Source organism: Acanthaster planci, linkage group LG02, assembly GCF_054643075.1.
Source record: "Acanthaster planci isolate LZ-2023a linkage group LG02, COTS_SCS, whole genome shotgun sequence".
Lineage (NCBI taxonomy): Eukaryota > Metazoa > Echinodermata > Asteroidea > Valvatida > Acanthasteridae > Acanthaster > Acanthaster planci.
The window spans coordinates 96,573-120,646 of record NC_141778.1 but is presented as its reverse complement, the minus strand read 5'-3'; the positions used below and the strand labels follow the sequence as shown (position 1 = coordinate 120,646).

The following is a 24,074-nucleotide window of genomic DNA, read 5'->3' as shown; positions in this document are numbered from 1 at the left end:
GTTCCAATGGGCTGCGAACGTTCCTGACTTATCAGACGCTCTCTTACATATAGGAGGATTACTTACCATATGTTAATGTATACTCATTGTTCCAAGTTGAAATACCTACCACAAACACAGTAGTTCATGGACTAGAGTATGAAGCAGAATTAGAGTAAAAAAGATCGTAACATGTTTTCCGATAAATGTAATGCTTTTTAAAAAATCGGATTTTTGTGTAATGTAGTCTTTTTTAAACAGACCGTAATTGTTGAATTCATTTTCCTAAACCGAATGAAGTCTTTCGCACCTAATATATTTTTTGGATGAAATTTTACAGACCTAACATGTTTTGTAGACCTGACGTTTTTAAGATACGAATGAAATTTTTGGACCTAATATGTTTTTAAGATTCGAGTAAATTTCTTTAGATCTAACATGTTTTGAAGATTCGAATGAACTTTTTCAGACCTAACATGTTTTCGAAATCCGAAAGAAATTTGACAGACCTAATGTCCTTGTCTGCCAAATTTTTGCCCGTCTTTCGTGCGTGCCTCAAAGTAACAGAGTCAGAGGTTGGAAGTGAAGGCAAAATTTTGTATGGGATTTTTCAGTTTTGCCGACTGGGAGTTTTCCCTGACATTTCTCTACTTATGACTAATGATGAATATCATGAACGCTCTGAGAAAGTATCATGCAAGCAGGAAACCGTATGGGTGAAAACGGAAAGTTTTTGTTTGTGCCTGATAATCGGGCAATTTGACGTGATTGTACGCATTCGTGCTCTCGGTCTTGAAAAAAAGTAAACTGATAGATACAAAACAATTATCAGTCTCCCAGACAGTATCACCGGTGACCTGAGGGGAATTCAACAAAAGTGTGAAAATTGGACACGAAGCTAGGTAAAAATACAATAATTTTTATACTTTGTCAAAAAATTTACATTTTCCATTTTGATTTTTTCAGGCGATTTTTTGCACCAGAAGGTAATACATACCACCATTTGATAGACTCTTGGCAATTTATTCACACATGAAGTCTTCAAGGGAAATGACAGTACCTTCTCCCACATGGGTCACCACATATATACCTCGTCTGCTTGAATAATTTTTCAGGCTGAAGACCATGATGTCACTATTGCGCAAGTGCGAATACACAAACTAAATGGGTGCACAGTCTATGGGGATCGAACATACATGCAGGGACGTCGTATGTAGTCGCATGACTTAATTCGAAATTTGGGTCTTATAGCACTAACTGCCCGATTGTTTAAGGGAGCGGGAATAATTCTATAGTTTGACTGCGCATGTGCATCTCAAACGTAGCTGAATCGTCGAAAAAGATTCGGAACTTCGGGTACCATCGGGCCGAACACCGTCAAAAAGATCGGATGCTTTCTCAATTCGGATGCTTGTTCAATATTTGGATGCTTTTTAAAGTCGGATGCTTTCAAAATTCGGATGTTTTCTGAATTCGGATGAAATGCGGGTGCGGACCTCGAAACCTTCGGCTGTTTATTGTCGGGGAAAATGCCTTCGAATCTGGAAAACGTTAGGTCTGTCAAATTTCATTCGGATTTCAAAAACATGTTAGGTCTGAAAAATTTCATTTGAGTCTTCAAAACATGTTTGGTCTGAAAAAATTTACTCGAATCTTAAAAAAATACTAGGTCCAAAAAATTTATTCATATCTTAAAACATGTCATGTCTACAAAATTTTATTCTAATCTTAAAAACATGCTAGGTCAAAAAAAAATTCATTGGAATCTTAAAAACATGTTAGGTCTGAAAAATATACTTGAATCTTTAAAAAAAATTAGGTCCAAAAAATTTTATTCGTATCTTAAAAACGTCAGGTCTACAAAATTTTATTCGAATCTTAAAAACATGTTGGGTCAAAAAAAGTTCATTCGAATCTAAAAAAGGACAGGGTTAGGTCTGTAAAATTTTCATCCAAAAAAGATGTATTAGGTACGAAAGACTTTATTGGGTTTTGGAAAATGAATTCAAAAATTCAAAGTATGGTATGTTTTAAAAGACATTACATTACAAAAAAAATTGATTTTAAAAAAACATTACATTTCTCGGAAAACATGTTCCGATCTCTTTGACTCTAATTCTGCTTCGTACTAGAGGAGTTGGTTTCAGATGGTAAAGTGTGGTAAATTTGTGTTATGGAATAAGTATTATCATCTGTAAAGAGTCATGTCTAATCTTTACAGACTGCTACCAGCCTGAAGACATTGATTGACAGTTGGAATATCACATGTGCTATGTGGCTGAAGTATGTGTGTTTTGACCGAGTTCCTTCTCACAAACGTTTCCTGACGTTTGTCCTGTCAGCATTTTGGCATGGATTTTACCCAGGATACTTTGCAACATTCATCTCTGGCTCACTCATGGTGTCTGCAGCTGCAAAAGTAAGTCTTTCTCCTGTATCTCATTCAGTGATTATTCTTAAAATTTGATGCATTGAAATGCATGTGAACAATCTCCATTGTTTCTATGCTTCTGTTGTCTTACAGGTCAGATATGTTGTGCGACCATTCTTCTTATCGTCTTCTAAGATGAAATTGTTCTATGATGTCATTACATGGTTGTGTACATATGTGACATTGGCGTATATCATCACACCATTTACCTATTTAAGACTGCAACCAACTTTGCAGTTTTTCAAGTAAGTGTCAGGCCATTCAAGCAATTTTAAAGAAAGATGTTTTATGCTTGACAACTTATTATCTTTTGATCTACTCTATATCATATTTGAGACATTCGGACTGCCCTTTATACCTTGATTTTTTTTGCACTGGCCCACCAATTATCATATTGGTTGTTCTTGTGGTCAGTTGTTTTTTATCATCGGTGTAAGTTCAGCGTCCACTGTAAATTACACCTCTGATGACAAATAAGTTTTTACAGGGATTCCATCAGATGAACTGGGCATCCAAAAGATCCCTGGCAAAGCAGTGTTAAAAGTGTTTAGACCGGAATGATTTAACCAATAAATGAAATTTTACTTGCGGTTAGAATACAGCCAAACCTTTGTTGTAAAGTGGACAGGCAAACATCATGTGTGAGAGTTTGAACGTCATGCTTGTGAGTTTGAACGCCATGTTTGCAATGTCTCGTTTTCATGCAAGTACCGGGCCCAAATATTAGTTGAGGAAGATAAAGTTAAAATTTCAACTTGACTTTTTCATCGGGTGGTTAGTTAGGGATTATTCTTCCAAAAATTATCGAACGTGATAGGCTGAATGTAAAATCCCCATAGGCGGAGCGCGCGAGGGTTCTGGAAGCTCACTGCATTACCTTTTACTTTTAGGCTATTGGCTCAGTGCCCGGTAGCGTAGACTACATGTACATGTAATTCACAAACACGACCTTCCAACTCACACACACAACGTTCCAACTCGCACACACGATGTTCAACTCACACACGACATCTGCAACTCACACATGACGTTTACGATTGACAATCACGATGTTTTAAGTCATACACGACATTCCAACTCCACATCGTTCGAACTCATAAACACGACGTTCAAATGACAAACAAGACGTTCAAACACACGCACACGACGTTTGCCTGTTTGCTTTAGAACACCATACAAACCTTATTAAGAGTATTATTATTAATATATTTACAACCTTCTCATGAAAAGAAATTTTCAGGTCTGAATCCTTTTGCTCTCAATTGTTTTTGTCCCTGATAATACAAAGTTCCCATTAAAACAAGGTTGTGCGCAAAGCCCAAAGGACCTCTTATTAACAAGGTTCAACTGTACGTATTGTTTTTGTAGTTCGTACTACTGGTTTTTGCATGTACTTGCTGCACTGGTTCTCCTAGTATTTCCATCAAGACGGCGATCTTCTCATCAACCTGAAACCATTCAGAAGACCAATCAGAATGGGTTCAGTGTATCAGATTGTCAAAACTACATCCAAGATAGTGGAGCAACTACGTGTAGTATCCGTGATGTAGTATGTGGAACAGAAACAGAACATGGACGGAAGGGAAGGTGAAAGGTGACAAGTCAGGTCAAAGATTTTGACGTAATGGTGTTTTTTTCAAATCTTGGGTCTGTCAGGGTGGATCCTTCCCCCTCCCCTGGAGGGACACTGCCATGAATTTGTTTTCATTTTTCTGCAGTAACAGATTTTGAAATATCTGTACAATGTATGAATCTCAGTGCTTGGATATTTTTTTAGCAATACTTTGGCCAAAGTCAGAGCTGAAGCAAATGTCTTGAAAATGGCCATAATTATTATTATGTCCTGTGCCCTGTGTTAAACCATGGATTTACTTTTATGATTGAATTAGTGTTTGAACAAATGGACACGAACGTACAAACAACTGAGTCAAGGGATGCAAGCTGGGAGCTAGGAATGCAGCTGGGAGCTATGGTGTGGTGGGGCTGTTGGCATACAAGGGATGGAGCTCGGAACGAAGCTATTGTTGGGGCTATTGATGGCATATAACCTGAAATTGGTACTTGAGTTTGATCATTTGTCGAGTACTCGCTGTGCACCTCGTTTTTAATAGTTTCACGTAATTTTATGAAGTCTTCTACTTTCATCCTACCCCAAACAGTCGCAAAATGTGCTAATTTCCTTTGTGCCTAGTTCTCTTCGCTAAAAGCTTTATTAACTGTAGTGTGCCCGCTATCCCCATGATGCATAACAGAACAGCCGCCATGATCGTCCTTTTCTTAGCACCATTTCTTAACAAATGGCACTAAGAAAAGGACGGTCAGACATGTCATTTTTGGCATCTTTGAATTCTACAAGTTACCATTTCGCTCTGTGTTCCTGTGGTATTTTCATTAACCGTAACATTAATAAACTGTAGTTTCCAAATATGATGTAATTTTTCAGATGTATGTGTTGTTGTTTCTCTGTGGCATTTTTTCTCTCTGAGTATGGTCGTTGGTTTCCTGACGATTCTACAAAGCTCATACCACCTAGTGATGTATTGTATCACACATGCATACGGGACAGACGCTCAAGCGAGCTTGACACGCAGTAAAAGCTATCAGGGTCTGTGCGCAAACTCGACACCTTTGAATTTAAAATAATTTTTTCAGTTAGGCGTTTTGCTTTTAGCATAATGTGTTGAGTTAGAACAGCGCGTTATGCAGGGTTTGATTATTTGATATGAACCGTGCAATTGAGTTATATATCACACTGCTTGTTGGATCGACCAATCAGAATTGAGAATTGAAGCTTGCCTGAAGATCTATAAATAATATAGGGTCAACTGGCTTAACGCATTAAGACTGACAGGAGTTGGTTGATGGTTTGATCGAGCTCATACACTTTTTGATATCTTCGCTAATACCAGCAAAATTCCTGGTCAGTTTGGGGTTAGCTAACCATCACACACAAGGGACTTAGTTGTAGTGCTTGTGATCCAAGCGCTCAGCTCCCCTAGTGTGACTACTGTGGCGACGTCTATTGGGGCGGTATACATTCCAATGCCTTCCGAAGAATACACCTCTCCACTGGCATGACTCACAAGAATGGTCCCACGCCACCCCCGCCAGCCACACCGATCGCCCCATGCCTTGACCCACTGCTCAGACACGTTCATCGGGAGCATCCAGGCATGAAGTAGACATTCCACCCTACCGGACTGCCCCCGATTGTTTTCTGGAACAGCCCCGGTGAATATAGTACCGGGCCACACAGGCAAGTAGAACCTACCAGTCGGCTTTGCCGCTGAGGCTTCCGCACTCCGTATGTCACTGCGGCTATCATGTGAGACTCACCGAGAAGAATGATTTCTAGGCTACTTCCCCGGCAGTTCACCAGACCCCTTCAGCTGAACAGGAACCACTCCCCCAATGCCTCGGTTCATCTGGCGTCTTCTGTCAACTTGATGCCCGGTTCACCTGTAACCGTAACCATGCTTGTCTTCTGCCGGGACCAAACACGAGAAGTCAAGCTCGTCAACCTAACCAGATGTTTCTTCTGTAGACATGACGGCGGATGGGTCTCTTGGAAACCCTCTCTTCGATAGTCAGCCACCTCAATCCAACGCCTATGCCTCCGGCAACTCCTGCGGACCCGATATCTAGTACCTCGGGAAAACTCATTCAAGGACAGGGACAAGGTTAAATTCGACATTACCCTGACGAATCTGGACAGAGCCTCCCGTCACGGTCCCCGCTGTCTCTTTCCCAAGTATCTGGCGTATACCTGCAAGGAAAATTCGCCTGTCGCTCCAGATTTAGCGGCCGTTGCCCTCCGGGCTCTTTACGAGAATGCCAACACTATCTTTAAGCAGTTTGCACGGATCTTCACACTGGCTATGCCCTCGCTAAGATGGAACATGCTCGGCACCGTGAATATACCCTGTGACGAAGTCAAGCCATAACTCCAGCATCTCCTGCTTTACGGCAAGGTTCTCTTCGCCGGAAAATTCATGGAAACTGGAGGCAGAGGCATAGTGAATTGACACCACCTACAAGCTGACTCTTTGCGGTCCTTCTCATCCACCAACTGTGTCAGCACCGAACAGACAACCACTGAACTCAGCCCTCTAGGCAGGCCCCTCGCCACGGAGACCCCAGTTTCTTTCGACACTTCTCGTTCATTTAGCTATCCGGTCATAGACGTCCCTCCTCTTCTCAACCTGCAGTCATCCCAGAAGAGCCTTAAGATATGAGCCATCTGCCCTATCCCCATGTCACTTCGGAATGAGGGCTTCATCTGTAATTTTTACCTCATCCCAAAGAAGGAACCCAGCAAGTGGAGACCCATAATAAACCTCAAATCTCTGAACAAATTCATCGATCTGAGGAAATTCCGCATGAGACACTTTGGACGGTAACTTAGTCTCTCGCCATTCCTTCTTTATTAAATAGGCATCATTGACTGAAAGAGACCTATCTCCACAGTCCTCGCCTCCTCGGGCTGATGGCCAGCATGGTGGACCTAGCTCCCCTTTTTCAACTATACAGGCGGACCGTTACAACTCCATTTCCTGGCGTTCCTTAGGCCCAAACGGGACGCGATCAGACTTCCTGTTCCCATACAGACTTCATTGTCCCTCGCCTACAGTAGTGGATTTGGAGCTTCCCTTCCCTGTCCAGGCATCAGGAACCTGGGAACCCTGACTTCCTTTGAAGTCTTCAATGTGCTGGAACTTCAAGTGGCATTGTGTCCTATTACGCAAGCTCAACCGGAAATAAATTATTTGCTATTGCATCTGCCGTCCCTAGCTGCAACAAAAACATGACAAATGCACATGGTATAGGGAGCACGGTTCTTCGGCGAGTAGCCTGCGGGAAGCCTGGTACCGATGTTATTTTATAACGGAGACCAATGGTACACATGTATTTATATATTCAAGTACAAAATACTACCTTCACGAAGCTGTTCTCAATTGTCTTGTCTTATCCATGCGGCTAGCAATAAGAGGCCAAACGCATAGCAACCAAATGCACCTGCGACCACTCACACCCAGGAAAAAAAGCAAGCCCGTCCGCGTGGGCTGTCGTGAAAATTGTCAATGGCCTTATCACTGCCTCCTTTACTACCTTTCCAACTCTACTCATGTTTAGCATTCCAGTCTTCCTCATCTGCATATGAAAACATACTTTGCAGAGTACTACCTGCAATACAATAGGAAAATACAATTCAATACACTGCAACACGTTTACTTGAGCGTCAAGGGCAAATGTGTCCTGATCCACTTGGACAACTCCTCTGACAATAACAGCCTGTATCAACTGTCAGGGAGGCACTCATTCTCGTCTGTGTGTTTTGACCGGACATGTTTCTGTGGGGGAAAGACCAAGGAATCGACCTGCGAGCGACCCACATCCTGGGAGTCGACTACTCAATCGCCAATGCCCTGTCAGTTAAAATACACCCCTAGTGAACACTGCACCTCGGCGTGACAAAGCAGATCTTCGCCCAAGTCTAAAAGCCGAACATCGACCTCTTTGCCTAAGTGGAGGACACTCAACTAATGGTGTTCTGCCGCAGATTTCACCACCCGCGTGCCTAGTTGACAAACGCTCTCCAGATCAGCTGGGACCAGATGCTTTTCCACTGATATCACCAATCCCGACAGTGCTCTTCAAAATCGAGCGGCAGCATGTCTGTGTACTTCTCATCGCCCCTTCTGGCCCTGCCAGTCTTGGTTCCCTCGCCTGACCAGACTGTTGGTCCAGACATCACTTGTTCTGCCCTCCAGCCAAGACCTCCGTCACCAGCCGAAGTCCGATATACTTTACTCTCATTTGGCGTCCCTGCACCTGACTTGCTGCCCATGTCAAACGATCATACCGATCAGCAGACCTTTCTAAAAAAGCTGCCGACATGGCTGCAAGAGGCCGAAGTCAATTAACATGCAGCGTCTACAGCAGCAGATTACGACATTTTGAGTCATGGTGCTCAGAAGGAGGTCCCTCTCTGATCGAAGTGCTTGGGACTGCAGTTGCCTATTTCGTCATGTACCAGTTAAAATCAGGCCTACAAGTAGTGACCATCCACAACTACTGGTCCGCCATTGCAGCCATTCCTGGTGGCTGAATTCTACCAGACAATGATGCACTTAAATATCTGCTCTAAGGGATGTTTATAGAACATCCCCCTACCAAACAACTAGTTCTTTCCTTGGACTTATCAGCCGCCCTCCAGCTCCTCGACAGTCCTCCCTTGCAGCCCCCAGCAAGGTGTCTTTACTACACATTGAAGCTGACGTTCCTACTAGCAGTCGGCACTTCAAGGCCGGGGCAGCGAATTGAAATCTCTATCCCCCACCGATGACCACATCAGATGGGAACCGTATGGTGTACTCCTCATTCAAGCCTTCGGTTTCCTCACCAAAAACCTGTCAGTTTCCTGCCACCCTCCTTAAATATTTGTTCCGGACATAGCATGCCGAAACTTCAGATGAGAAAGAGTGGTGCCCAGTGAGAACTCTCAAATGGTACTTACCATATCCAGAAAATGGAGAAGTATAACATCACAGCTACTTATTATGACGATAAAGCCACACCAGGCTGCTACCCGAAACACTGTAGCCAGATGGGCGGTTCGGCCATCAAGTTTGCCAATCAAACTCAACGCTTCATCAGGGCCCATAAATCAAGCAGTAACCACTTCCTGGGCCTACTTCTGGGGCATCTTCATGGAGGAGATATGCAAGGCAGCATGTTGGAAGACCCCATCGACGTTTACTTCATGCCACCTCACTTATGCCTTGCAGAAAGACTGCTCACACGGCAAAGCTGTCTGGACATTAGCTACATCGAAGCCAGTGGGCTCCTCATCTGGACGGGCTGACAGAGGAACTACCGAACAGCTCCTTTGTCTGGTGAGTCTGTGTTATAGCTTCCTGCCTCTTATATTTATATATCCACATCTGACCACACTTTTTTCTTTAGTGCGTCCTTGCCTAACCCTCCTTGGATCGGTGCTACTCTGCATATTTAGCGACTGTTTGGGGTAGGATGAAAGCAGAAGACCCCTCCCCACAGACATGTGGGAAGGATTCTGCTATTGAATACCTACCCCAAACATTTGGCTCCTTCCCATCCCCCACTTGAGCTCAGACAGGTCCATACCGTTTAAGGACGATCATGGCGGCCGTTCCGCTACGCATTATGGGTGTAGAGGGTGTACTACTGTTAATCAACTTTGTAGCGAATAGAAGTAGGTGCACAGAAATTTGCTAATTAAGCGACTGTTTGGGGTAGGTATTAAATAGCAGATCCCCTCACACGTCTGTGGAAGAGGAATGTGGCAGGTGTCTTGGTTTTGTACTTGAATATAAATTCTGCATCCAAGTTGGATCAGATTTTCAAGACATGCCTCAATCCAAGCAGAGAGGAAAGAACTTTGAACTTCCCTGGCAAAAATAGCCAATTAGACTGTCTTTTGGCAGACCCGATATATGTCTATAGCAAAACGCAGCAACTCTACCCAACAATTACAATACTGGGTAACTGTAGTTAGCTTTTGAGCAGTATGATCCCTGCTGCTTTATACATTAGTAACCTATAATGAGAGTTGTAAGTGTTATGACTTGAGTCATCGCAACATATTGACTCAAGTTGAGTCGTATTATAGATGTAGTGACGAGTCAGGTTGAGTCCTTAGACAAAATTGTTTAGTCAAGTATTTAACTACAGTCAATTCGAATCAAAAACGCGTGAAAACAAAATTATAATTAAAAGCAAGACAAAAAGTCAACTTTTGGCATTTTAAAATTTACCTCCGGTTACTTTATGTGGGCTCGCCAGACTTTACTCTTGATGATAGTAACACAAGACATGAACTTTAACTGACATTGTAAATCATCGCAATTTTTTGCTTTTATGTTTGGACTTCAGTCTTAACTCTCGAGTCAGGTTTTCTAATGAGGGACTCAAGTTTGTCATTTCTTGTAGTGACTCAAGTTGAATTATTTATCCTTTAGCACTCAATGTGAGTCACTAAAAATTGTGACTCGTGCCATAACAACCACGCCGATAACTTCTCTGGTTAATGCATGATACAGAGTATGTTTTACTTAAATTAGCTACTTGCATTATACAAGTTCCATCAACGTACGTGTATGTGCAGGTATCTTCAGATCTTGCATGATTAGTTCATGCCTGTAGTTGCTGGCAATTTGAACTTTACCCTACCTTTTATTTATTGGAGGGAGTTTTGGCTTATATCACTTTTTAATCATTGCCAGTATTCACCTTCTTTGTCATGACCTTTATGAAATATGATTTTTAAAGGGTTTAAATAAGAATTAGTGCATATTCAACTCGAAAAAGCTTTCCAGTGGTGATTGTCACGTACTCTTCCCCACCTACAGATGAAATCTAAAAAAAAATTGATTAGATTTTTTGCCAGCAAGGACCAAAATGGGATTTCTCAAGCAGCAAGGACCAGTACAAATTCATTATTTAAATTCAAATCACTGAAGTCGCTCCAAGTATTGCAAAAAGCATATTCTACCAGGAAATCTGCCATGTTGCTAGAACTTCTGAAGTCTTCACTGTACACTTGCCATTGTGCATGCATAATACAGCATTTGTAGAACGGATGGTTTTTAGCCTGTTGTAGCGATCATCAAGCGCTTTGAATGTCATATTGTAACCCCTGTGTATTCCTTACTCCTATGGTTCAAATAGTGTCATGTATTGTTTGGTGCCAGATCTCAACAAATGTCTGATGTGTGTATGCAGATGTTTCAGTGAAAATTTCAGTTGGCCCTGTTGCTTAAATAAATTTAGAAGCGTTGCTTAAACTACATTTAGAAGCATTCATAAATGATATACCTATACATGTAAAATGGATGATTTGAACGGCTCTTGAACTCACAAAATGACACCGGGAGAAGTAAAAAGATTGAGATAGCAGGTCATCGTGACTGTAGATATTATCATGTTAAGGGGACAGATTTTTACGTATTAAAAATTACTTCTCTACAAGAAATAAATGAATTGTAACTTTCGTTGTAACGCTGCCTCAGAAATTATCTAACGCTACTTTATATTCTCGGAGCAGTCATTTGTGTCATTGTACTTTTCTTGAAGTAATGAGTCCATAGCTGTGTTTATGTAATACATGTTCAGAAAGAAACTGTTGAAACAACAGAACTTGCTCTTAATGGGCGTAGAATAGTTTCCTTATCACTGAGTGGATGGTGAGGAAAACACTGCTTTTAGCGGCGTTGCCATAGTCTTGTTTCAGTAGGTGGTTTTTTTAGTATTAATATCATTTTTTCACCCAACTCTGAAGATTATAATCAGTGTAGCTTTATTAAAACATTTCATTTTCCAGCAGTAGATCACGTTTGATTAAAAAATCCAATTTAAGGAATATGGCGTGTACTTCACAGGAGAGTCTAGGTGTAGGCACCCACCCCCTGTGGCTTTCAAATGAGCCTGTTCAGTAACATATGCATCTCAATACTTGAACTCCAAAATACCTCAGTCCATTTGGATGGAACATCAAGTAGAACCAACTTTTGCAGAATTAAGTAGGTAATGTGTGGGTTAAGACACGCGTAGACAATTTTCCGTCGCAAAGATTTGCCTACCACGAAGCATCACTTCCGCCTTTGTTCTCCCTACTCGCGTATAAAGTGATGAGAGTTCTTCGGGGACATTATCATTGTAAAATGTAAATATCATGATCTTTAGCTTGGATTTCTGTTGAATTACTATATAGTCTAGTGAACGTTTTCATTAAGTGATTTGAACAAAGTGCCCTTGAAACAGACCAGTTGATTTTCTGCAAGTATAACCAGGTTTGAAGTGAATGCAAACTGACGATTGTGTATTTTGAAATAGATGCATGGATCTGTTAGATTGGCTGTGCATCAATGGTTAATCACTTTTATGTGGATTTTTTCTTGTGAAATGACAGTACAGAGGAATATATATTTATAGAGAGCTATATATTTGAAAATGATTGAATCAAGTTGATGGATTGTATGGTAATTACATTTTTGTATATGAATTTAACAAGGTGTTTTTTGTTCTGGCGTTTGTTTTCAAAGTGTTTTGTGCATTTATTTCTTTACCTGCTGCAGACGTTCAATTTCGTTAGGATTACTCTAATTTCAAAATGATGCTACTTTGTCGGTTAATTACAAAGTAAATGCCCAAGTTTCGATTTTTGCTTAACTTCAAATGTCCTTATGTTTTCGTGTACGACTTAATTTTGTTTGGAACCAGTCTGTGTGAGGTGGGCATAATTATTTCCATGATGTCACACTTATGAACCAGAGGTGAAAAACGAGTATCTGTATTCGGCAACTAATTAATTGCAGTGCATTTATCCTTGATGTAGTATGTATTTCGTTATCCTATGTGAAATAAAATTTCACTTGTTCTAAACATGCCTTGCATGCGTATCTAGCAAGTGCTGATGTTTCGATACAAGTTTTCAATCATATTTTGGCTAAAATGTCGCCTTCCGTGAACCTCAGAAGCAGTATTCAACCCAAGTAAAGTTTGTTAAGTGTGAATGTGAACGTCATACCTTTGATAGTTCATTTAGATAAAGTTAACAGAAATTTGTAATAGTTGAATGAAATAGAAACTCACAGGGTTGTCTTTGTGATGGGAGATCCCCGTCATGAACAGTACGATGATGCACGATACCTTGTTTACGTAATTGTGGCAAAGAGACTAGCAAAAGATTTTGGCAACCGTGAGAAGCCTGCTTGCTGTTGAAACGTCTTTAACTGTGAAAAATAGACTGGGCCCCGTACTTTCTACCCGTTTAAAAGCATTTTAAGCTTGTACATGTAAATTGGACTTGAGAACAACTCATTTGTCTGGTTCCCTGATGTAAATGTATAACACAGAAATGACACCATCTGATAAGGAGTGTCCAACTAAATGAATTGGAAAGTAGAGGGGCTCCTGCACTGTACATGTTACTCAACCGTTCCCCAAGTAAATCGTGTTAAAATTGCGCAGTAGCAGCATTCCAGTCGGTAAACCAATGTTGGTAGCCTTTGAACATCGTTTTTATACCAAAATTTAAATTTTTTTGCCGACTCGCAGGTGTACGGCCAAGTGCGTCAACCACAAACCAGAGCCTTTTTTATTGTGGCCTAATCAACGCACAGGGTTAGGTTTACAAGTTTATGACGCGTTCCATATACATGCTCATTGGCCAAGCGACACATACGTCAACTATTTGCATAAAACAATCCCATGTACATCCACAAATTGGCATAAATGGGCCTAATCAGAAAGCACCTTTCTGTATACATTTATTTAAGTCACACTTTCAAGTGACGTCTCAACTGCGCTCTTTCTGTTGTCCAATTAGATGACTTTATTTTGATGATGTAGCCGGCCTCAACTAACGAGACACAGTTTTTCAGTGTTAGGAAGACCGATTTCTGTACTTCAGTTTTAGGCTTGGTGCAGGCTGGTTGACCTTTCATCTGTGAGGTCGGTGCTTTAAGTAGAGAGACAAGTCTCTGCTCTTTCCAACGGTACCAGACTTGGCACCTACACATGGAGTATAGTCACACACAAAAGCACTCTCCACCAAACAAAAATGACCCATGAATGGACAACATTTTAAACAACAAATGACAGAGTGAACATCTGTTTTGTCAAAATGATGTGTATGAGTGGTTTCTGTATAGGGATGCCATCCTTACTGACATGCATACACAATGTTGAAAAGCAATAATTTTGATTTCTTTATTTTGTCCTGTGACATTGACTTCTGCGTAAAACTTAAGGCTTGTTGTTACATTCTGTGACTTGATTCAGTAACCAAGTTGCTGTGCAAGTCAATTTCTTTGTTATAAAGATAATCACTTGCTTTTTGGCACGTGATTAAGAAGGGTGTTGCATACCTGTGTACAAAAATTATTTCTATGTAGTAAATTTTTTTGTGTGGCCTTTGATAGAAGTTGCAAGTTTCTTTTGCTGTCCAGTGTAGTTAGATAGATATAAAATCGTTTCTGCGGAAGAGTATAAGGTCCACTTGTCAAAAAAAACTCGCTGCGGCGAGTTACTATCTCGTCGCTGCGATTTAATTATCTGGCCGCAGCGTGTTAGTCACGTGGACATTTGATGATACAGGACCCTTATAAGGAGAGCAGTCGGAATCATTGGTCTGGTATACAGACTGATACGCAGCGAGGTGAACTAGTTTTAGCAAACTCGCCACGGCGCGATAGTAAGTCGCAGCGGCGAGATAGTATCTCGAATAATTTTTTTTGCAAGTGACCCTTATGCGCTTCCGTATTTTTCTAGCCCTACTCTTAACTTTGCAAATTCGTACATATTTGACCCTACCGCATTCGGTGCATCTCGATGTTTTCTGCCATGAATTACAACATAGCCGAAGCTTTAAAAATCTTAATTTTTTAAGAAATCAATTCCTCCATAGTCCAAGACTCAAATTGTGCAGGTATTAAGAGATTTTGCTATTTAGACAGATAGAGCCTTTTCGTAGCCCTAGTTGAACTTTAATAATAATTCATATATATTTCACCCTATCTCCTTTGCTGCATTCCTATGTTTTCCCCTTGAATTCTGTCACAGTGTGACTTCTATTTCGGTAAATGCAGGAGTATAACTTATTCCTTTTTTATATAATGGCAGAGTCCAGAAAATTCTTTATTTATGCAAATGAGACATGGTTATTTCTTTGCTTGAGTGATTGACATGCTGTGTGTATAGTATACTGTTAATGGGTATACATGTACATTGTACATGTAGACACACAGGAACATGCAGCACTACTGGGCAGACACACCCAAGTTGGTAATAAAAGCATAGGTTGCAAAGCATTCCAGCTTTCAAATGAGAAGAAACTGCACCAGCTGGAAAACTGTGTAAAGTCTGTTTTCTTTTATTATACACATTTATTGAGGAATTACATTGTAATGAGCATATCCTGTATCTTATATGGTACCATTTTGATTAAGATTTTGGAGGGAAATTCAAAGCTGTCCTACTTATATATGTATGTTTGGCTCAAATAGAGAACTCAGAATGTTGTAGTGTGTATTTACTATATTGATTGTTTTACAGAACTGATCTACACACACTTGAAGCTCTTTTGTTTGTATTTCAAAAAAGTTCCCTGGTAGGGGTCAGCATGTGAGTGGACTCAGTCCACAGTGCAGCTTGTGTGGCAACAAAATGAGATACCTAGCTACGGTGGCCGGACCAAGGGGGGTTCCCTACTGAGTGGACACTGTCCTGTGTGGACACCCGCATTCGGTGTGGACATTGTCCTTGGTGGACGTCATCCGAGGCGGTCCTTGTCCTGCTTGGATAAATCACATTCTGCAAGGACCCTTGTTGTGGGCACACTCTCTTTTGTAAACTCTCCTGTGTGGACCTATCCTGCATGGTAACCCCTTGCCTGTGTGGCTAAAACAACCAAGTACTGCTGGAACTGATGTGTGGCTGTAAAGGCCCCCATGACTTCAAGGTCAGGGACATCACGGTTTCGACCATGGCGCATACAGTTAAATGTAGACAAACACAACATCTGAAGTCCTGCCCTCTTAGTGAACTTTCCAACAGGGATTCGGACTGTTTATTATATTGGTGGTGGGTTAAAATTATAATAATTAGTTGATATCCCTGGTAGTATTAAAGACCATATGGGAACTAAATGGGCCCGTAATGGGCCAACATATGGATCCCGGGTTAGGGTTAGAAGGGGTGTCCCCGTTCGGTGAGCCTGAACTACTTTTGACTCCCGTAACCTTTGACCTTGAAACTTCTAGGAAAGTTAGCAGAACTCTTCATCTACCCTGTGTTTTAGTTTGAGAGTCATAGGTCAAAAGGTCACAGAGTTATGGCATTTTCACCCTTGGCCCCTTGAAAAATTTACTGAAAATGACTTGCAATACAGGTTCAGATATGTTTTGCACCCGAATCAGGTCAAGGGCTATCTTTTGGGACCCCAAAATTCTTATGCTTTTCTTTGTTTGGGGAAACTGACCGGAAGTGACGTCATAACTTTGATATTGTACGAGATACGAGGATGGAGTCTGAGAGAAAGTTGTTCGCCTTGAGACACTCTTTCGAATGGTACCACTTTATATCCTGTCAGGTGTTCCCTTTAGGCTGGGTATAGGGAGGAGGCATAGGGTATGTGTATTATTGCATAGGGCCTTGGCGCCAGTTTTTCAAAGTATAAAGTTTGTACACAACCAAAGGGGAAAGCTTAAATCGGCTAAAACCGTTGAACCGCGAGCCCAATGCGAACCAAATTTATACGAAAGAAAGAGTGTCTGCTTGTGATCGTGTACGTAGAAGTATGACGTCTGAGGTTTATTTGTTGAGCTTTTATAAAGGATTTTCATGTGCCGTTTCCGGATATGTACAAAACGTATGGGTGTGTGCAAGTACATTGCAGAAAAAAGGTCACTTTGGACCTATCAGAAAATGATCAGACGGCTGTAGTACGTGTAAAAAAGCATGTTAAATGTTACTTTTTGGACTAGTTCTACCTGGACAGTTGGGGTTAAAGGGGCTAGGGGTAGAGGGGTTAGGGTTAGAAGGGGTGTCCCCGTTCGGTGACCCTGCATAACTTTTGACTCCTTTGACTTTTGACCTTCAATCTTTCTGGAAAGGTTGTGCAACTCTTCATCTACCTTGTGTATACGTTTAAAGGTCATAGGCCAAAGGGTAACGGAGTTATGCCTTTTTCCCCGAGGGCTTTATTTTTTTGGTGACCCCTTGAAAAATCACTGAAAATGACTCGCGATCCAGGTTTGGATATATTTTGCATCCGAATCAGGCCACAGGCTATCTTTTGGGACCCCAAAAAATCTTATGTTTTTCTTTTTTTTTTGAAAAGTGTCCAGAAATGACGTCATAACTTTGGTGTTTTACGAGATACGAGGATGGAGTCTCTCAGAAAGTTGTTTGCCTTGAGGTACGCTTTTGAATGGTGCCACTTTATATCCTGTGGGTGTTCTCTTTAGGCTGGGTATAGAGTAGAGCCATAGGGTATGTGTATTAATGCATCGGGCCTTAGCGCCAGTTTTTCGAGTATAAAGTTTGTACACAACCTATGTGGAAGACAAATCGGCTATAACAGTTGAACCGCGACCCCAATGGGAACCAAATTTATACGAAAGGAGGAATGTCTGCTTGTGAAAGTTTACAGAGATGAATGACGTCTCAAGTTTATTTGTTTAGTTGTTATAAGGGATTTTCATGTGCCGTTTCCCGACATGTACAAAATATATGGTGTGTACAAAAGGGTTAAGGTGTTAGGGTTGGGGGTTAGGTTTAGGGGGTTAGAGGGTTAGGGGTCTTTGGGTAAGGGGGTTAGGGTTAGGGGTTAGGGTAAGGGTTTAGGGTTAGGGTTAGGGGTGGGGTTAGGGTTAGGGTTGGGGTTAGGGTAAGGGCTAGGGTTAGGGGTTAGGGTTAGTGGTTAGGGGTGAGGTTAGGGTTAGGGTTAGAAGGGGTGTCCCCGTTTGGTGACCCTGAATTACTTTTGACTCCTGTAATCTTTGACCTTGAAACTTTTAGGAAAGTTAGCACAACTCTTTATCTACTTTGTGTTTAAGTTTGAGGGTCATAGGGTCATGGAGTTATGCCTTTTTCCCCGAGGGCTTTATTTTTTTGGTGACCCCTTGAAGAATCACTGAAAATGACTCGAGATCCAGGTTTGGATGTATTTTGCATCCGATTTAGGCCACGGGCTATCTTCTGGGACCCAAAAAATTTCTTATGTTTTTCTTTATTTTTCAAAAAATTGACCGGAAGTGACGTCATAACTTTGGTGTTGTACGAGATACGAAAATGGAGTCTCAGAGAAAGTTGTTCGCCTTGAGCTACTCTTTCGAATGGTGCCACTTTATATCCTGTGGGGTGTTCCCTTTAGGCTGGGTATAGAGTAGAGCCGTAGGGTATGTGTATTAATGCATGGGGCCTTAGCGCCAGTTTTTCAAAGTATAAAGTTTGTACACAGCCTAAGGGGAAGACTTAAATCGGCTATAACTGTTAAACCGCTACCCCAATGTGAACCAAATTTATACAAAAGAAAGAGTGTCTGCTTGTGGTCGTTTACGTAGAAGTATGGCAACTCAAGTATATCTGTTTAGTTGTTACAATGGAGTTTCATTTGGCCAGTTTCCAGACGTGTACAAAACATATGGTTATGTACTAAAGTGTTAGGGTTGGGGTTAGGGTTAGGGTTAGAGGGGTTAGGGTTAGGGTTAGGGTTGGGTTAGGGTTGGGTTAGGGTTGGGTTAGGGTTAGGGTTAGAAGGGGTGTCCCCGTTCGGTGACCTTGAATAACTTTTGATTCCTATGACCTTTCACCTTGAAACTTACAGGAAAGGTAGCACAACTCTTTATCCACCATGTGTTAAAGTTTGAGAGTCATAGGTCGAAGGGTCATGGAGTTATAGCCTTTCTCCCGAGGGCACTGTTTTTTTTGGTGACCCCTAAAAAATTACTGAAAATGACTCGCGATCCAGGTTTGGATGCATTTTGCATCCGAATCAAGCCACGGGCTATCTTTTGGGACCAAAAAAATTTCTTATGTTTTTCTTTATTTTTAAAAAGATTGACCGGAAGTGACGTCATAACTTTGGTGTTGTACGAGATACGAGGATGGAATCTGAGAGAAAGTTGTTTGCCTTGAGATACCCTATCGAATGGTGCCACTTTATATCCTGTGGGGTGTTCCCTTTAGGCTGGGTATAGAGGAGAGCCATAGGGTATGTGTATTAATGCATAGGGCCTTAGCGCCAGAAGTATGAAGTTTGTACACAACTAATAGGGAAGATTTGAATCGGCTATAACTGTTGAACTGCGACTCCAATGCGAACCAAATTGATACAAAAGGAAGAGTGTCTACTTGTTGTCATTTGCATAGAAGTATGGCGACTCAAGTATATCTGTTTAGTTGTAACAAGGGAGTTTCATGTGGCCAGTTTGCAGACGTGTACAAAACATATGGGTATGTACAAAAGTGTTAGGGTTAGAAGGGTTAGGGTTAGAAGGGTTAGGGTTAGAAGGGTTAGGGGTTTAGGGTGTTAGGGTTAGGGGTTTAGGGTGTTAGGGTTAGGGGTTAGGGTTAGGGGTTAGGGGTTAGGGGTTAGGGGTTAGGGGTTAGGGTTAGGGTTAGGGGTTAGGGTTAGGGTTAGGGGTTAGGGTTAGGGTTAGAAGGGGTGTCCCCGTTCGGTGACCTTGAATAACTTTTGATTCCTATGACCTTTCACCTTGAAACTTACAGGAAAGATAGCACAACTCTTTATCCACCATGTGTTAAAGTTTGAGAGTCATAGGTCGAAGGGTCATGGAGTTATAGCCTTTCTCCCGAGGGCACTGTTTTTTTTGGTGACCCCTTGAAAAATTACTGAAAATGACTCGCGATCCAGGTTTGGATGCATTTTGCATCCGAATCAAGCCACGGGCTATCTTTTGGGACCAAAAAAATTTCTTATGTTTTTCTTTATTTTTAAAAAGATTGACCGGAAGTGACGTCATAACTTTGGTGTTGTACGAGATACGAGGCTGAAGTCTGAGAGAAAGTTGTTCGCCTTGAGATACTCTATCGAATGGTGCCACTTGATATCCTGTAGGGTTTTCCCTTTAGGCTGGGTATAGAGTGGAGGCATAGGGTATGTGTATTAATGCAAAGGGCCTTAGTGCCAGTTTTCCAAGTATAAAGTTTGTACACAACCAATGGGGAAGACTTAAATCGGCTGTAACTGTTGAACCGCGACCCCAATGCAAACCAAATTCAAACGAATGGAGGAGTGTCTGTTTGTGATCGTTTACAGAGACGGATGATGTCTATAGGGAAAAGACCCGTCAATCACTTTCTGTCTCACTCTGGACGATAGGAAACATGCAAAAGACAATACCTGAATATGCAGAAGTGAGAAAAAGGGCACGGATTATCCTCCAGATGAAAGGGTTAAAAAAGCCCCACTTCTTTTCTAACCACGACCCAATACGTCAACCAAGGGCCTGTTTCTATGGGACCGCGCATGTACAAATAGGCCCCCGGTTAACGGTTAGGAGGTTAGGGTTAGGGTTAGAAGGGTTAGGGTTAGGGGGTTTGGGTTAGGGGGTTAGGGTTAGGGGGTTAGGGTTAGGGGGTTAGGGTTAGGGGGTTAGGGTTAGGGGGTTAGGGTTATGGTTAGGGGTTTAGGGTTAGGGTTAGGGGGTTAGGGTTAGGGGGATAGGGTTAGGGGGTTAGGGTTAGGGGGTTAGGGTTAGGGGGTTAGGGTTAGGGTTAGGGGGTTAGGGTTAGGGTGTTAGGGTTAGAGGGTTAGGGGGTTAGAGGGTGAGGGTTAGAGGGTTAGGGGTTAGGGTTAGAGGGTTAGGGTTAGAGGGTTAGGGTTAGAGGGTTAGGGGTTAGGGTTAGGGGTTAGAGGGTGAGGGGTGAGGGTGAGGGTGAGGGTGAGGGTGAGGGTTAGGGTTAGGGTTAGGGTTAGGGTTAGAAGGGGTGTCCCCGTTCGGTGACCTTGAATAACTTTTGATTCCTATGACCTTTCACCTTGAAACTTACAGGAAAGGTAGCACAACTCTTTATCCACCATGTGTTAAAGTTTGAGAGTCATAGGTCGAAGGGTCATGGAGTTATAGCCTTTCTCCCGAGGGCACTGTTTTTTTGGTGACCCCTTGAAAAATTACTGAAAATGACTCGCGATCCAGGTTTGGATGCATTTTGCATCCGAATCAAGCCACGGGCTATCTTTTGGGACCAAAAAAATTTCTTATGTTTTTCTTTATTTTTAAAAAGATTGACCGGAAGTGACGTCATAACTTTGGTGTTGTACGAGATACGAGGATGGAATCTGAGAGAAAGTTGTTTGCCTTGAGATACCCTATCGAATGGTGCCACTTTATATCCTGTGGGGTGTTCCCTTTAGGCTGGGTATAGAGGAGAGCCATAGGGTATGTGTATTAATGCATAGGGCCTTAGCGCCAGTTTTTCCCAAGTATGAAGTTTGTACACAACTAATAGGGAAGACTTGAATCGGCTATAACTGTTGAACTGCGACTCCAATGCGAACCAAATTGATACAAAAGGAAGAGTGTCTACTTGTTGTCATTTGCATAGAAGTATGGCGACTCAAGTATATCTGTTTAGTTGTAACAAGGGAGTTTCATGTGGCCAGTTTGCAGACGTGTACAAAACATATGGGTGTGTACAAAAGTGTTAGGGTTAGAAGGGTTAGGGTTAGAAGGGTTAGGGTTAGAAGGGTTAGGGGTTTAGGGTGTTAGGGTTAGGGGTTTAGGGTGTTAGGGTTAGGGGTTAGGGTTAGGGGTTAGGGGTTAGGGTTAGGGGTTAGGGTTAGGGGTTAGGGGTTAGGGGTTAGGGTTAGGGGTTAGGGTTAGGGGTTAGGGTTAGGGTTAGAAGGGGTGTCCCCGTTCGGTGACCTTGAATAACTTTTGATTCCTATGACCTTTCACCTTGAAACTTACAGGAAAGATAGCACAACTCTTTATCCACCATGTGTTAAAGTTTGAGAGTCATAGGTCGAAGGGTCATGGAGTTATAGCCTTTCTCCCGAGGGCACTGTTTTTTTTGGTGACCCCTTGAAAAATTACTGAAAATGACTCGCGATCCAGGTTTGGATGCATTTTGCATCCGAATCAAGCCACGGGCTATCTTTTGGGACCAAAAAAATTTCTTATGTTTTTCTTTATTTTTAAAAAGATTGACCGGAAGTGACGTCATAACTTTGGTGTTGTACGAGATACGAGGATGGAATCTGAGAGAAAGTTGTTTGCCTTGAGATACCCTATCGAATGGTGCCACTTTATATCCTGTGGGGTGTTCCCTTTAGGCTGGGTATAGAGGAGAGCCATAGGGTATGTGTATTAATGCATAGGGCCTTAGCGCCAGTTTTTCTCAAGTATGAAGTTTGTACACAACTAATAGGGAAGACTTGAATCGGCTATAACTGTTGAACTGCGACTCCAATGCGAACCAAATTGATACAAAAGGAAGAGTGTCTACTTGTTGTCATTTGCATAGAAGTATGGCGACTCAAGTATATCTGTTTAGTTGTAACAAGGGAGTTTCATGTGGCCAGTTTGCAGACGTGTACAAAACATATGGGTGTGTACAAAAGTGTTAGGGTTAGAAGGGTTAGGGTTAGAAGGGTTAGGGTTAGAAGGGTTAGGGGTTTAGGGTGTTAGGGTTAGGGGTTTAGGGTGTTAGGGTTAGGGGTTAGGGTTAGGGGTTAGGGATAGGGGGTAGGGTTAGGGGTTAGGGTTAGGGGTTAGGGTTAGGGGTTAGGGTTAGGGGTTAGGGTTAGGGTTAGAAGGGGTGTCCCCGTTCGGTGACCTTGAATAACTTTTGATTCCTATGATCTTTCACCTTGAAACTTACAGGAAAGGTAGCACAACTCTTTATCCACCATGTGTTAAAGTTTGAGAGTCATAGGTCGAAGGGTCATGGAGTTATAGCCTTTCTCCCGAGGGCGCTGTTTTTTTTTGGTGACCCCTTGAAAAATTACTGAAAATGACTCGCGATCCAGGTTTGGATGCATTTTGCATCCGAATCAAGCCACGGGCTATCTTTTGGGACCAAAAAAATTTCTGATGTTTTTCTTTATTTTTAAAAAGATTGACCGGAAGTGACGTCATAACTTGGGTGTTGTACGAGATACGAGGATGGAGTCTGAGAGAAAGTTGTTTGCCTTGAGGTACTCTTTCGAATGGTACCACTTTATATCCTGTGGGGTGTTCCCTTTAGGCTGGGTATAGAAGAGAGCCATAGGGTATGTGTGTTAATGCATAGGGCCTTAGCGCCAGTTTTTCCCAAGTATGAAGTTTGTACACAACTAATAGGGAAGACTTGAATCGGCTATAACTGTTGAACTGCGACTCCAATGGGTACCAAATTTATACAAAAGGAAGAGTGTCTACTTGTTGTCATTTGCATAGAAGTATGGCGACTCAAGTATATCTGTTTAGTTGTAACAAGGGAGTTTCATGTGGCATGTTTGCAGACGTGTACAAAACATATGGGTATGTACAAAAGTGTTAGGGTTAGGGTTAGAAGGGTTAGGGTTAGAAGGGTTAGGGTTAGAAGGGTTAGGGGTTTAGGGTGTTAGGGTTAGGGGTTTAGGGTGTTAGGGTTAGGAGAGAGGGTTAGGGTTAGGGTTAGGGTTAGGGGTTAGGGTTAGGGTTAGAAGGGGTGTCCCCGTTCGGTGACCTTGAATAACTTTTGATTCCTATGACCTTTCACCTTGAAACTTACAGGAAAGATAGCACAACTCTTTATCCACCATGTGTTAAAGTTTGAGAGTCATAGGTCGAAGGGTCATGGAGTTATAGCCTTTCTCCCGAGGGCACTGTTTTTTTTGGTGACCCCTTGAAAAATTACTGAAAATGACTCGCGATCCAGGTTTGGATGCATTTTGCATCCGAATCAAGCCACGGGCTATCTTTTGGGACCAAAAAAATTTCTTATGTTTTTCTTTATTTTTAAAAAGATTGACCGGAAGTGACGTCATAACTTTGGTGTTGTACGAGATACGAGGCTGAAGTCTGAGAGAAAGTTGTTCGCCTTGAGATACTCTATCGAATGGTGCCACTTGATATCCTGTAGGGTTTTCCCTTTAGGCTGGGTATAGAGTGGAGGCATAGGGTATGTGTAT

The 24,074-nt window shown here is 42.0% G+C and overlaps 1 protein-coding gene across 1 annotated transcript in view; it reads left to right on the top strand.

Moving 5' to 3' along the window:
- The window catches only part of LOC110987388 (membrane-bound glycerophospholipid O-acyltransferase 2-like), a 59,906-nt gene extending 47,074 nt beyond the window's left edge, over positions 1–12,832 (top strand). Inside the window, exons 10-12 of the mRNA XM_022250082.2 lie at positions 2,201–2,398; positions 2,504–2,655; positions 3,779–12,832. Of these exons, the coding sequence (XP_022105774.1) occupies positions 2,201–2,398; positions 2,504–2,655; positions 3,779–4,001 (573 nt within the window). The 3' untranslated portion in view covers positions 4,002–12,832. The remainder of the gene's footprint in view (positions 1–2,200; positions 2,399–2,503; positions 2,656–3,778) is intronic.
- Positions 12,833–24,074: the final 11,242 nt, after the last annotated feature.